Source organism: Pholcus phalangioides, unplaced genomic scaffold, assembly GCF_987345545.1.
Source record: "Pholcus phalangioides strain wild (caught in Gottingen) unplaced genomic scaffold, Ppha-v1.0 ptg000015l_1, whole genome shotgun sequence".
NCBI lineage: Eukaryota > Metazoa > Arthropoda > Arachnida > Araneae > Pholcidae > Pholcus > Pholcus phalangioides.
The window spans coordinates 78191256-78204404 of record NW_028301608.1 but is presented as its reverse complement, the minus strand read 5'-3'; the positions used below and the strand labels follow the sequence as shown (position 1 = coordinate 78204404).

The window sequence follows — 13149 nt, the reverse complement described above, 5'->3', positions numbered from 1 at the left end:
GAAGCACGCGTAACTTTAAATCGTACAGATTTATACAAAGCCAATAAAACCAGAAATCAAATATAATTTTCATAATTTTCATTTTATTCGATATTGTTTTCCTCGAAAACACTATTTTTCGTTTATTTTCGAAAAGTAGGTCATATTCAGTAAAGCCCGTGTGATATTTCTTTGATGGAAAAAGATCTGGCAACAGCACTATCATTGTTTTTGTTGTTTTGGTCAATTTTGTCAGCTGAAACGCCTTAATCAACTCGCGAGTTACCGTTTCGTGATTAGAGAAATTAATTGGTATCGCCGATAGATAGGAAAATGTTGGTGTTAGTGTTGGGGGATTTGCACATTCCGCACAGGTGCCACAGTCTTCCTGCCAAGTTCAAGAAGTTGCTGGTGCCGGGCCGCATCCAGCACATACTGTGCACCGGAAACCTTTGCACCAGGGACTCGCTAGACTACCTGAAGACACTCGCGAGCGACGTCCATGTCGTGAGGGGCGACTTCGACGACAACCAGGCTTATCCAGAGCAGAAAGTCGTGACGGTCGGCCAGTTCCGGATCGGCCTGTGCCACGGCCACCAGGCTGTACCCTGGGGCGATCCCGACAGCCTTGCTCTAGTGCAACGACAGCTCGACGTCGACATCCTCATCTCCGGACACACCCACAAGTTCGAGGCCTACGAGCACGAGAACAAGTTCTATATCAACCCCGGGTCTGCGACAGGCGCGTACTGTGCCCTGGAGAGCTACGTGGTCCCTTCTTTCGTGCTGATGGACATCCAGTCTAGCACGGTCGTCATATACGTCTATCAGCTCATAGACGACGACGTCAAGGTCGAGAGAATCGAGTACAAGAAAGTGTGAATGTGAACATTCCAAGCTTAAAATTCCAACTCGAAATATTGTAGACATCGTGTATGTTTGTATATGTATGTAGATAATATATGATGATGGATGGCCATCGCGTTGATTTTTCATTTCTTTACAAATAACGAAACTAATTGGAGAATCTTATGAACAATATTTTTAATTGTTTATTAAACAATTTATGAAATGTACAATAGTGGTACAAATTTTGATTGTGAGTGATTTTTTTACTGCGAGTAGATTGTCTAACCTTTAAACATAAAAATATGGGGGATATTCGCTGACATGAAAAGTTTTTGCTTATTATTTTTTAATTTTAATAGAGATCTCTGTCATATTTCTTGGTACAATAATTGTAATTATTTTTCAAGCCTAACATGACACTTACATGACATGAAAATTCAAGGGTTTCCCATTTTCACTTTAAACTATGAAAGACAGATGGCTGACACCAACGACATAAAACAAGCCCAACTCTGTTATTAAATTATAGTTATATATTGTTATTTGTTAGGGGTCACACATGCACTAAGAACAGTGTTATTTCTACATGTACAGATTCTTTAGAAATTTTGCAGAGGAATGTGTGTGTATGGTTAAGTTGTAGTAGTTATTTTTCAAGATAGTCCTATAATACAGTGGAATCTTAATAATTTGACATCCCAAAAGATGGACATGTTAAGTTGATGTTTCATTTGATCTCACCCTCCCTATTTTTAAACACAATTTACGTTACACACATGCATTTATATATAATTAAACAATTCCTTTCCATTATGTATAAATTAACAAAAAAAAAATTGCAATTTTGTATGAAAATTTTCTGAATAATCTAGAATTGTGAAAAAGCATAAATGTATCAAAATATCGGTTATTTGTAAATGATCAGTGTGATTGCCAAAAATTAAGAGAACTTTCATTTTTCTAACTTAAAAATTTCAATCTTAAAAAACCTTTGTTTTTTTTTCAACCAGCTCTTGCTCAAAAATGTCAGATATCATCCACACTTATCAGTGACTTTCGTGGTCCATGGGTCAACTTTCCAGTCTCCAAAATGTGCAAAATGACCAAGGTATGGCAAAGTATTTTCGACCACTAAATAACAAGAAAAGGGGAAAAAATGAAATTAATTGTTGAAATATATGAGAGAAATGTCGTGAAAATTTATTAACTGGCCAATCCACGGGCAATTTCAAAAAATTAGTTGTGATAACGCAATGTATAATTGTAATTGACTTAAGTGGTGTTTAGCTGTATTGTGTCAAGTTAAAGAGGGTTCTCCTCAATGTTGAGTTATAAGCATGTCAAGTCATCAAGATTCCACTGCATAACCAACCAGTCAAACATCAGTGAATAAATATATGTATACATTACACGAATAATTTACCTATTTGTCTCTGGCATGGCACCTATTTCATAATCACTGCCTTAAAGCTTCCCATGATGCTTTGAAAAACAGTAACTGCTTAAGACTGGCTTTGTCAAACATTTCTCTACCTTTTGCCCATATTTACATGCCCTAAATATGACGACAATTTCCCTTTTAGTGGAAATCCGCAAATAAGATTCTATGTGATAAGAGTAAAAGACAGAAGCATCTATGAGAAATGTTCTGCTTCTATAGAAGGGTGTAAAGAAAGAACTTTGTGAACATTTTGAAAGACACTCAAAATAACCAACTTATTTTTATATAATTGTAAATGCAACTCCTAACCTTAATGAAGCTTCTCATTCTATTCGAGAGCTAATTGATTCCCTTATGTGTAAAAAATGTGGTTTTTATAATATATGTAGAAAACTGGCTGTGGGATGTGGATATTGATGTTTAGGATGGAAAATTCATCTGTCCTCATAGGAACTCCAACCCTGATCTCTTGTATGCAGAATGAGTGCTCTACCCCTAAGCTATGAAAGCAGATAGAATATTAGCTCCTTGGAGCACAGAGCGACCGTTAGGGGGTGCGCCGCTGGACCCCGCATTCATAGTGACAATAACTTTCAAAAATTCTGATTTTTTTTTTCCATCTGTCCTTTAAATATGCATTCTCATGTAGAAAGAAATAATTCTGGAATTATTTCTTTCATAAATTCTGAATTTTCACCCTGTCTGAAATTGGTTTTTTAAATAAATTCCGAACTTTCATCAATTCTAAAGGTATTTCTTTTGTTTATTCTGCATTTTCCTCAATTCTGGGATTCTGAATTTTCACCAATTCTGAGAATATTTATTTCACTTATTCTGAATTTTCGTGGGTGCTGAAATTATTTTGTGCATTTATTGTGAATTTTCATGATTTCCTTTTCTGAAAATTTTTATTCCCTTCACTCAAGAAGGAAAAAATCGAGGCTAAAGGGCTCACTATTATTTTCGCACCAGGCCCAGCATCTGGTAAGGGCAGCCCTGTTGGAGCATATATATATATATATGCTGAATAGCTCCATGCGATGGACTACAGCAACATTCTGCTAATAACTCACAAATGACATCAAGGCAACCAGATGGTGATGTATAAGTTAGGAAAGATGTCCTTTCCAGTGTTAATACAATGCATACGGAAAACGCTGTGTGAAAAGATATTGATGTTTAGGAAAGGAAAATTCATCTCTACCTTCAAAGAAACTCGAACCCTGTTTATATTTCTGTATACTGTTTGCCCTGGAGAGCACATTCCTTAATGCACATGTGTGTGGCAAATATGGGTATTACAAATTTCCAAGTACATTTAATGAAGCTTTTCCATTCTGAGTAAATTTTGTATTGATTATCTATGCATGTCAAGTTGGTACAGATATAAAAGTTCTCATGTAACAAATATTTTCACGGTTTTTCTCATCTTTGTTATAAGCAGGTCTGACTGTCTAGTTTGAATATCAACTATTGTATCAGTCAATACAGGGTGCAACGTAATTCCCGCTGGAATTTGGAAAGGTCATGTTTAAAAAACTTATTTAAATAGTCCTACAGCAAAAAGTTCCATACTACCATTTATAGAATCACTTCAAGTTATGTATACAAGTGTTCAATAACCCCTGGTGATGTGACATACTTAAATTCTGAAATCAAGTTCTTTCCACACCCGTCCTAATATCTTGCGGTCAGTGCTAGAGTATGCATATATAATTCCTTTCTCACAATTCTGTTAAATCATTTGACATAGTGTGTACGAACACATGTTTGATGTAGCTCCATAAAAAGAAATCACAGGGGGTTAAGTCAGATGAGCATGGGGAAGGGTGTGGAAGAAGAGGATTGTCATCTTCCAAAGCATGTCCAGTCCAACAAAGGGGAAGCTCAGCGTTTAAGAATTCATGCACATCTCCAAGAAAATGTTGGAGAACCCCATCTAGGGGAAAGAGAGTATCCCGTGTCATTTTTGACTTTGATACTTTGTACAATTGATTGTACAATTTGATATTTTATACAAAATTTATATTGTACTGTCACAACCGATTCACATTTAGCAAATTTCAAAGCACAGTAAGCTTTTTGTGCACCCGTAAATGCCATTTTCTGTCACTAACAAATTCCAAGCAAAATTTTGAAAAAAACGGAGCGAAAATGTCTTTCGCTAGTCAGTGTTGCCATTTAATATCAGATTCCATAGTTGAAACCTTGAAGTGATTCTTTGCATGGTGGTATGAAACATTTTGTTGTATTCATGTAATAGTTTTTTTTTAATATGATCTTTCTACATCCCGGAGGGAATTATGTTACACCCTATACAAGATTAACTTCCAAAATATTTTGTCTAACTTAAATACCTCTACCAGTAAAACCTCTATTTTCCGGACACCGGTGGGATGAAAAAATTTGTCTAACAGAGAGGTGACAGTTAATCAAAGGTTTGAAATGCATACTTTTATTATACAAGGAAAAATTACTATTTTTGGCTGTAAAAGAGAAGCAACCACATCTGAGGGGTGTCGTGTAGAGGGATTTTACTATAGTTACCAAGCGGTGTCTTTTGTTTCAAATTTGAAATTTTGTTTCTTCAGATGTTGTCTATTAATGGGGTGGTTAATGTACAAATAATTTAAATTCTCAAAGAGAAAGGGGCGCGGTAGCCCAGGTCGATAGGATACTCGCTTAAAGTACCAAAGGATGTTTAGAGGTGTCGCGAGTTCGATACCCGGTTCGTCCTTGTCAGAAAACTTTCCTGACACAGGGGTACAACAAAGACGGCGGCATGACCGCAGATAAAATTGCTACCGCAGGGAGTCCCCCATCGAGGAATTAGCGCACCAACCTCTCGATGAGTATAAGAAACAAGCCTGCCGTTCGGAATTGGCAATAAATTGTAGGTCCCGGTCTAATTAGCCCTCGTGTGCAGAAAATGACCGTGGTGCGACAAAAATGATCAAAAAGAAAGCAAAGATCGAAGTATGTAACACACAGTTCTAATTTCCTTAAGGATTACTGTGAAATCTTGATGCAACGATAGTGACAGTTGATTGCTTTGCTTTACTAGGAAGTGTCACATCGTAAATTTGACGAAAAAAAAAAGGTGTGACTATGTCTATGCCTAAAAAAATAAGCTATAGATATTTTCTTTATACAGTAAAACCTGTCTTCAATGGAATCGCAAGGGAGTGTGATTTTTTCCATTGAACACGTTTCCGCTTAATAAAGGTTTAAATGATATAATATATTATGTAACAATCTCTCGTGCGCGATTGAAATAAAAATAAACTAATTGAAGATAAAGAGTAAATAATTAAAAAATATAATTAGTCTATAATTACTAAATACTTTATTTAGGTTTTGACAGTATCTATATATAAAATTTTTACTTACACCGTTTTTTTCTTCTAAAATAACGATATTTACGTTCTTTATAATTTTCTCAAGAATTTTTAATTAGTGTATCAGTATCTGTCGTGTCAGGTTGTTTGCACATTATCGTGTGTGTTTATGTAATCCTCAGCATCAGAGCCGTAACTAGGAATTTTGTGGGGAAAAAAGAGCAACATGATTTTGCCGCCTCTACTACATCCGATGGGAAAAAGAAATCGCAATCATCGTAAAATTCGATGGTTTTATAACGGTGTTTTTGTTCCCGCCTAAAATTTGCCATCCCCTTAATTTTTCCGCCAGTGCAGTTGCCCTATTTGCCTCTCTCTAATTAATTCCGGTGCTGCTCAGTCTTGCGATCACGGAATGGACACAGCTTGCATACAATTTTGTCTTGCATATCATTTGGAAATCAAACACTTACACTGATTTCTCCCGTGGGAAAGCATGCTTTTCCTAAAAATTTTGTTACAATTTCAGAGAGCAACTGCTTTACTAAATATGGCTTATAAAAACCATAGCATCAAGTACAGAAATGGTTTTTTGCTAATCTAAGGGATGATGATGTAGAACTCATATTTGCAAGCATAGATTCCGTAAAAAATTTCGGTTGAGCACTTTAATATTTTGTATAATCCTTTGGTATATTGGTCGCCAAACACTCACAGTGTGTGCGTGAAATTTTCCCTTATATATAAAGGGGTACAATTTTCCTTTCCGTTTCCACATATTAGATAGGTTCCGTTAAAGACAGGCTTTATTATCTTTAAAGGAACCTGTAGAATAGATAGATGTTAAAAAAATGAATATTTAGAAGCATTACTAATTTGTCATATGAAAGTTTTCATAAGTTGGTAAATCATGGAAACTGATTTCAAAACAGAATATAGCAGAGTACTTTTGGATATCCAGAGGCATTTTCGGAAAAGGATAAATAGCGGTTCTTGATTAGCGATACAGTGTTGCGCTGCATTGTTTTGGAATAGACCAGATATAGGCAAAAAAATAGACTTGAAGGCAGTGCCGCCTTAATGCGTAGGTCTAACAGGGCCTCAAGAAAAGAGGGATTCTCACAAAAATAAGATCTGGATGAAATTTTCAAAAGGAGCATGTAAATTTGACTTAGGGTCTCGGAGTCCCTTTGTAAAGATTGCGATGCCCAAGTTGGACTAGGGGAAAAAGGAACTGCCCGTGTCTGAATTCATGGTTTGACCATAGGCGGAGATAGACTTGGAGGTCTGGGGGGGGGGCACGGTGATGATGATTATGTCAATTCATATATATACATTAGATCCGTCCATTCCACCTTTGACACTGGGGGGGGGGCAATGCCCCCTCCACATCCCCCGTATCTCCCCCCCATGGGTCTGACACGGACAAGACAGGCAAGTGGTTAAAGCTAAAAAAACGTATTTACATCGAAAATTTTATTATGAATTTGCCGCCATCTATGTTTTACAAATAATACTAATTGATAGTTTTTCGTTTGCTTTTTGAATAATAGATAGTCCTATATAGAAATAAGTCTTATTTTTCGCTTCGCGATTCATTAATGAAGTCCTGAAATTTCTGGATAGATGACAGTAAGAGCTGAGGCATTTCGACGTGGGCTTTAAATTAGGGTTACCAACCGTCCTCATTTTTGATGTCATTTCAAGCATCCTCTCAGGTTTCGGAAAATTGGCCCTTTTGTCCTCCTTTTAAGGTTTCCGGAGTTTTTCTCTTTTTTTCCGTGGAAAATTTCTTTTTCCACTTTGAAACATATTTCTTCGTCGTTATGAGTGTATTTGTGTTTCCCCCCATAGGCATTTACCAATAGCTGTCGAAATTCCTAGAATTTTTCCTGTATCTGCCTTTTTTAGCAGTTCTGTTTTGGAGTTGAGAAAAATTATTGTTGTGACCGGTAATTATTGATCGGAATAGTGGCGCCATCTATTGTTAAAATTGGGATAAGTGACGTCACTAAGGGTGCTCACGTAGGCGTCCTCCTTTCTTAATTTCCGAACCCAGTAACCCTAATTTTAATTGCATTAGTACTAAGTTAATTACATTTCCCCAGAAAACATGGGTGTTTGGGACCTTTATTACTGGAAAAGACGGCAATTGCCTATTGTCATGCAAATAGAGTAAAATAGAGTAGAAAAAAGGCTAACCATAGTTTTCTTTTATTCAAAAAATATTGGAATTTTTATGAAGATAGAGACTATTGAAATCATGCACTTCTTTTAATAGTTTGATATTTTAATGTTTCAGTATTTCTTTTAAATCTATAATTTATTTTAATTTTTTTGCTATTAACCATTCATTTCAACAACGAATAGTGAGTGGTATTGTCTAACGATGAAAACGTCCACTAACTTCCTACAAAACGTTCAAAAATCAGTGGGGGAAAAAAAACGGGTTGCTGTGCTATTAGTAATCACGATATTGAGCAGTGATTCCCAACGTGAGCGTTAACGCCCCCTTGGGGCGATGGGATAAAGAAAAAAATTTCTAAGAAGACGATGGGACAAAAAAGGTTGGGAAACTATGATATAGAGTGTTTCCTAAAGTAGGCAATACCGTCCCTTTGGCAGCAATGAAATAGAGTAGATGAGGTAGAAACTACAGGTGCAACACATTGGATCCCATGCTAAGCAAAAGAGTCAATATAAAAATGTATTTTTTCTAACACAGGTGAAACTTGTTATAAGTTCCTTGCTTCCTTTGAAGAATGTTTACGAGATGCGTGCGTGGTTTAGTAGTAGGACCAAAATTTCTAATTTTTTTATTGGTGTTGAAATAAAAATATCTGCGAATCAGAGAAGTATTCACATGTTCTCTTTGGGGTTCCGTAAAAGTAGCGTAAACGTGAAGGGTTTCGCGTTAACTGAAAAGTTGGAAACATCTCACGCGTGAATGAGAGTTTCTGTTTTGGTTTGCAAGTGAAAAATCTAAATCAAATAAAATATATTTTCTCTGTATTCGTTACAAATAATGGCGATTTTTTGATTTGTTTATAACTTTCCGATAGATAAAATAAAAATCATTTCCAACTATAGTATAATAATCGACTAACGTCTATTCCAATCACCACAACTCACGATCGTGATTTCTTTTAGTCGGTGCTTCAGAACTGGTCGCCATAGCTTCTTCTCTTGTTACTCTTCTCCTCGTGAATGATATGTTTCTTTTGGTCGTATTTATCACTAGTGCTAATCAGTCGATCTCGGCAGCACTGAGAAGAAGCTTAATTTGTGTTAAGTCCACAGCGTTACATTGCCTTTTTTTCTATAAAGGAAACCCCATCTTATAATTCTCGCTATCTGTGGTAGGGGCTTGGGCTAGTTTCGCGATTCTAATGACGGGTGTAACAATCCCCACTATCAGTGTCACCAAATGAGCGTTGTATTTACTGGTGCTCTGAAACCATTAACTTCTATCAGCTCTTTCCCATTTCAACCTACGGCAGTTTTTTCCCCTCCCTATTTTTGTCTTTAACAGACATTTTTCTTCGAGGCTTAACTACGTTAGTAAATAATACTTGTCCAGATAAGCACCTGCAACCAAGAGAGAGGTGGCTATATATACTGTACAATATAATGTTAAATTACGTGATCAAAAGATCCTCTAGAAAAGAATCCCTCGAAGATGATATACATCATCTATTTCTTTGCTTTTATCTATGCACTTAGAATAAATTTGCATCTTTTTTTCATGGTAACACATCTCTTTCAATTGTGAGAGTATTCAACTCACCTCTTTTGTTTTTCTTAATTTAACCCTTTATTCGACCATGTTGCTCTCAAAAAACAACATGGTTTTCTTATACGGACGATGCCGCTTATTAGAATCACGGATAATGTTATTATTCGGATACTGATATCATTTTTGCAATAAAACGGAATGGACTAATATCATAACATGGGAGAAAATTTATTTATAGTTATCGGGACATCGGAGATAATGCTACCGTTTTTTTTTCTTTAAAAGCTTTTTTTTGCGCATTCTGAAGCTAAAAGGTTTCACCAAACTTTTTTTTCCCGTAAGCTATTTTTATTAGTCTACAAGACTGTAGGAGGCTATAAGGTGTCTCCCCACTCCTTTATTGACAAACATATCCGTACTCAATGTCATAATCAGTCCATTCACTGTGATCATAGTTTGTACGTGGGAAGCTACTTTTGCAATGGCCTTCCTATAGTGAAGGCAAATGTATGACGAAAAAAACCTTTTTGGTTCAATTCTTGATCAGTTGCTTTCAGTTGACTAGATTAAAATTTCTTTTTCCGAGAGATTTTTCTCAAGGGATCTATGAAACGTATTTTACATAATAAAAAATATCGTAATTCTATATATACTATATTAGACTGTTCCATTCTAAGTTCTCACAATGGCTTAATGACAAAAATGCAAGATTTTAGCTCAAAAGGGTTTAGAAGAGAATAAAACAAATGCAACGAATGTGAAAAGGAAAAGTTGTCCCGTTTCATCACTAACCTTACATCCCGTTCGATCATACGGAATATATGGTCATCAAACTTGCAAACGGATTTTTTTTTTTGGATACGTTTGTCATTCAGTTATTGTTATCAGGAAAAACCAAGTTCCAATGTGATCACAACCGGCGTGGACTGTATTTTACAAGTAAAGGTGTTTACATTTTGAGTCCGTTTCGGTATTGATGCTTCTAAGCAACTCCTAAACATTCGGTTTCTACTTATGAGCTATTCATGCAGTTTCTATATTTGTATTATCTGCAGGATGGCCCAAAGATACACACTGTACACACTCCCATTTCTTGGGGCAAGTGTGCTAACCAATCCACCGGAGACGCACTTTTCATTTCCTTATAACACGCGTGAAGTTCCTTATGAACGCGTTATTATTAGTATCAAGCGCGGAGTGGAGACATTGCAGCCTCCATTATCTGCAGCAATTTTCGCCCTAGGTCATGGTTTTGTATTAATAGATGATGTTTTGCGGCCCGAAATATTCGTTTCGACATAACATCCAGAAAATTAAATTTCTCAAGAATAAACATTTTTAAACTTTTCAAATGTATGCAAATAATATAAATGCAGTGAGAGTGAAGTGATATAATGCAGTGAACAGCCCTGAAGTGTATTGTCATTTAGGCGCTATCTCAATTTGCTTCATATAACCTCTCAGAACTTTTCTCCTCTGGATATTTCAATGCTTGGGGGGGGGGGGGGGGTTAAAGAAATTCATTCGTTGTATTAATGAAATTTCACAACGTTCTAGAGACTCTATAACTTGCCCATTAGTTATTTTGTTAGGGACGCGATCAGTGGCTGTTATATAAAAGTACGAGTCACCATTGGTTATTCATTTTAGGAATAAATATTATTTTAAAAGGAAATTTTAAAGACTAAAACGCAATTATCGATCAATAAGATTAGGTTGCTCAGTCTGGAGTTTATGGGAACAACATCACATAGACTTTATAGTAAACACATATGCATTCACAGCTTCCCACAATCTGCGAAAAGCCGTAAATCCTGTTTTAATTAGAGCTCAAGTGTGAGATATGACAGTTGAGTGATAAACAGGGGAGATTGCCAAATCCTTGTTAGTGGTTCAGATAGTTCAGAAACAAGCATGTTAAATATCTTTGACTCAGTTCCACAACCACATACATGTATTTCTATTTTATAACTTTGCATTTTTACGCGTTTTTTGAATACACTTTTAACAAACTCTCAACTTTAAATTCAATACACATAAAGGCTCAATTGAATATACGTAAGGCAGGATACCATAGAATTTCTATGTTGTATGGGAATCAGTCACGAACCATCATACGGGTATACCTGAATGCAAAATGAGAAAACAGTGGAACCGCTCGATAGCAGACACTCTGGAACCAAAAATTGTGACTGCTAACGGGGCATGTCCGTTAATAGATGTTAAAATACATTGAAATTCGTTGACGCAATCGTTATGGAAGGTTATACTGTATTGTTATCGTTTGATTGCGCGTGTCAAGAAAAATCAAGTAAAAAAATGAATGAATGATTTTTGAATACCTGAAAAAGGGAGAGAGAGTTTTGAGAATGCTCTCGCTGGTGATGAGCATCGTTGTAATTTTCGAGTTTTAATCTGCGTTTTAATTTTGATCGATTCCCAAAATCACAAAAAGTTATTTTAAAAATGAAATGGGAAAGATGAAGCTGACAATTTCTGATGATTTTAATTTATTTTTTATCCATGTTTAGTTCAAATGTACCTTCGATTTCATGCTTAGGAATTTTTCTAAGCGTCTTACTATGCTACCGCATATTAGTAAATTAATAATGTAGATGTTTTTATTGGTTATTGAAATTCCGCATTATGTAATTAACTAAAAGAGAGAGAGAGAGAGAGAGAGAGAGAGAGAGAGAGAGAGAGAGAGAGAGAGAAAAACAAACAAAGGAAAACAAAAGTACAATTACTCTGTCGCTTCTTTTCCCGACTTTAATTCGAAAATTTTCGGAAGTGTGTTCTTAGTACGAATTTACAAACATCGTGCTCTGCTTGGAAAATTTTGTATGAAACAAATTTAATGAACTAATTTCATTATATTTTGCTTGTCGGATAAGTGGATTGTGCTGTCAGCTTTCATGACATCCACTTGGAGAAGTTCGAATGTTTAAAAAACACGTCACAACTATAAATTGAGAGTGTAAATTGAAAGTATAGATTGATATCAAGCAAACTTAATTAATAGATACAATTTTACGTGAACGTGTGAGAAAATATAGCTAGATTATTATCCACTATCATATCCACCTAACAAATGAAAACTTCCGGCATAAAGCTCAACCCAAGCATCCACAGGATTGAAATATTTCCGGCGTGTGCATTATTATCCCTTAACCTAGCATGTCCAGGCCTACAGGTCAAGGTGAGAATTGGTAGAAGCGACTCTTGGAGGAGGGGTGTCGAATCTGAGTTGGGGGAAAAAAAGTTTTTTGACGAAAAAAAAGTGGTTGGAGGCGCCAAAAATAGATCCCATGCGGGTAGAGATTTTTTTTCTCTAGACGCCCTTGGGGTGGCGCCTCGTGATATCGAGATTTTGTACTATGATTTCCGAAAGTAAATATGTAAATTGGTAGACCACAGGTGTATGTACTACGAACTGGGTAGAAAGCCCCAGAAGATCCCTTTTCCTGAGACTCAAGGTGTTATTAAGACAGCTTTGGATAAACTTCAAACGTTTTAGTACGTAGTCTAGGATACCTCCCTTTCGATAGTTATGAGACTGTTTTTCGCGGAACCCAAACAAGCACGAATACTCCAACATAGATATTGTATTTTTATGGCAACACATCATTGTGTGAAGAATTTTTTGCTCCACAGCAAGTTCTGTTATTGAAAGAATGCTAATCCGTATAAATATTTTTCATGCGTAATTACACCCTGAGGTACCTTTAAACACATTTCAAGGGATAGATATTTCCAGGATTCTCTGATGGTTTTAATCACTGATTTGGTATCTGATTGGCACCAAA

The 13149-nt window shown here is 36.1% G+C and overlaps 1 protein-coding gene across 1 annotated transcript; it reads left to right on the top strand.

Annotated features, from left to right (window-relative positions):
- The first annotated feature begins 187 nt into the window (after positions 1 to 187).
- On the top strand, positions 188 to 1058 carry Vps29 (vacuolar protein sorting 29). The gene has a single exon (XM_089244379.1). It carries the CDS (start codon positions 313 to 315, stop codon positions 859 to 861), a length of 549 nt encoding a protein of 182 aa, XP_089100505.1. The 5' UTR covers positions 188 to 312; the 3' UTR covers positions 862 to 1058.
- Positions 1059 to 13149: the final 12091 nt, after the last annotated feature.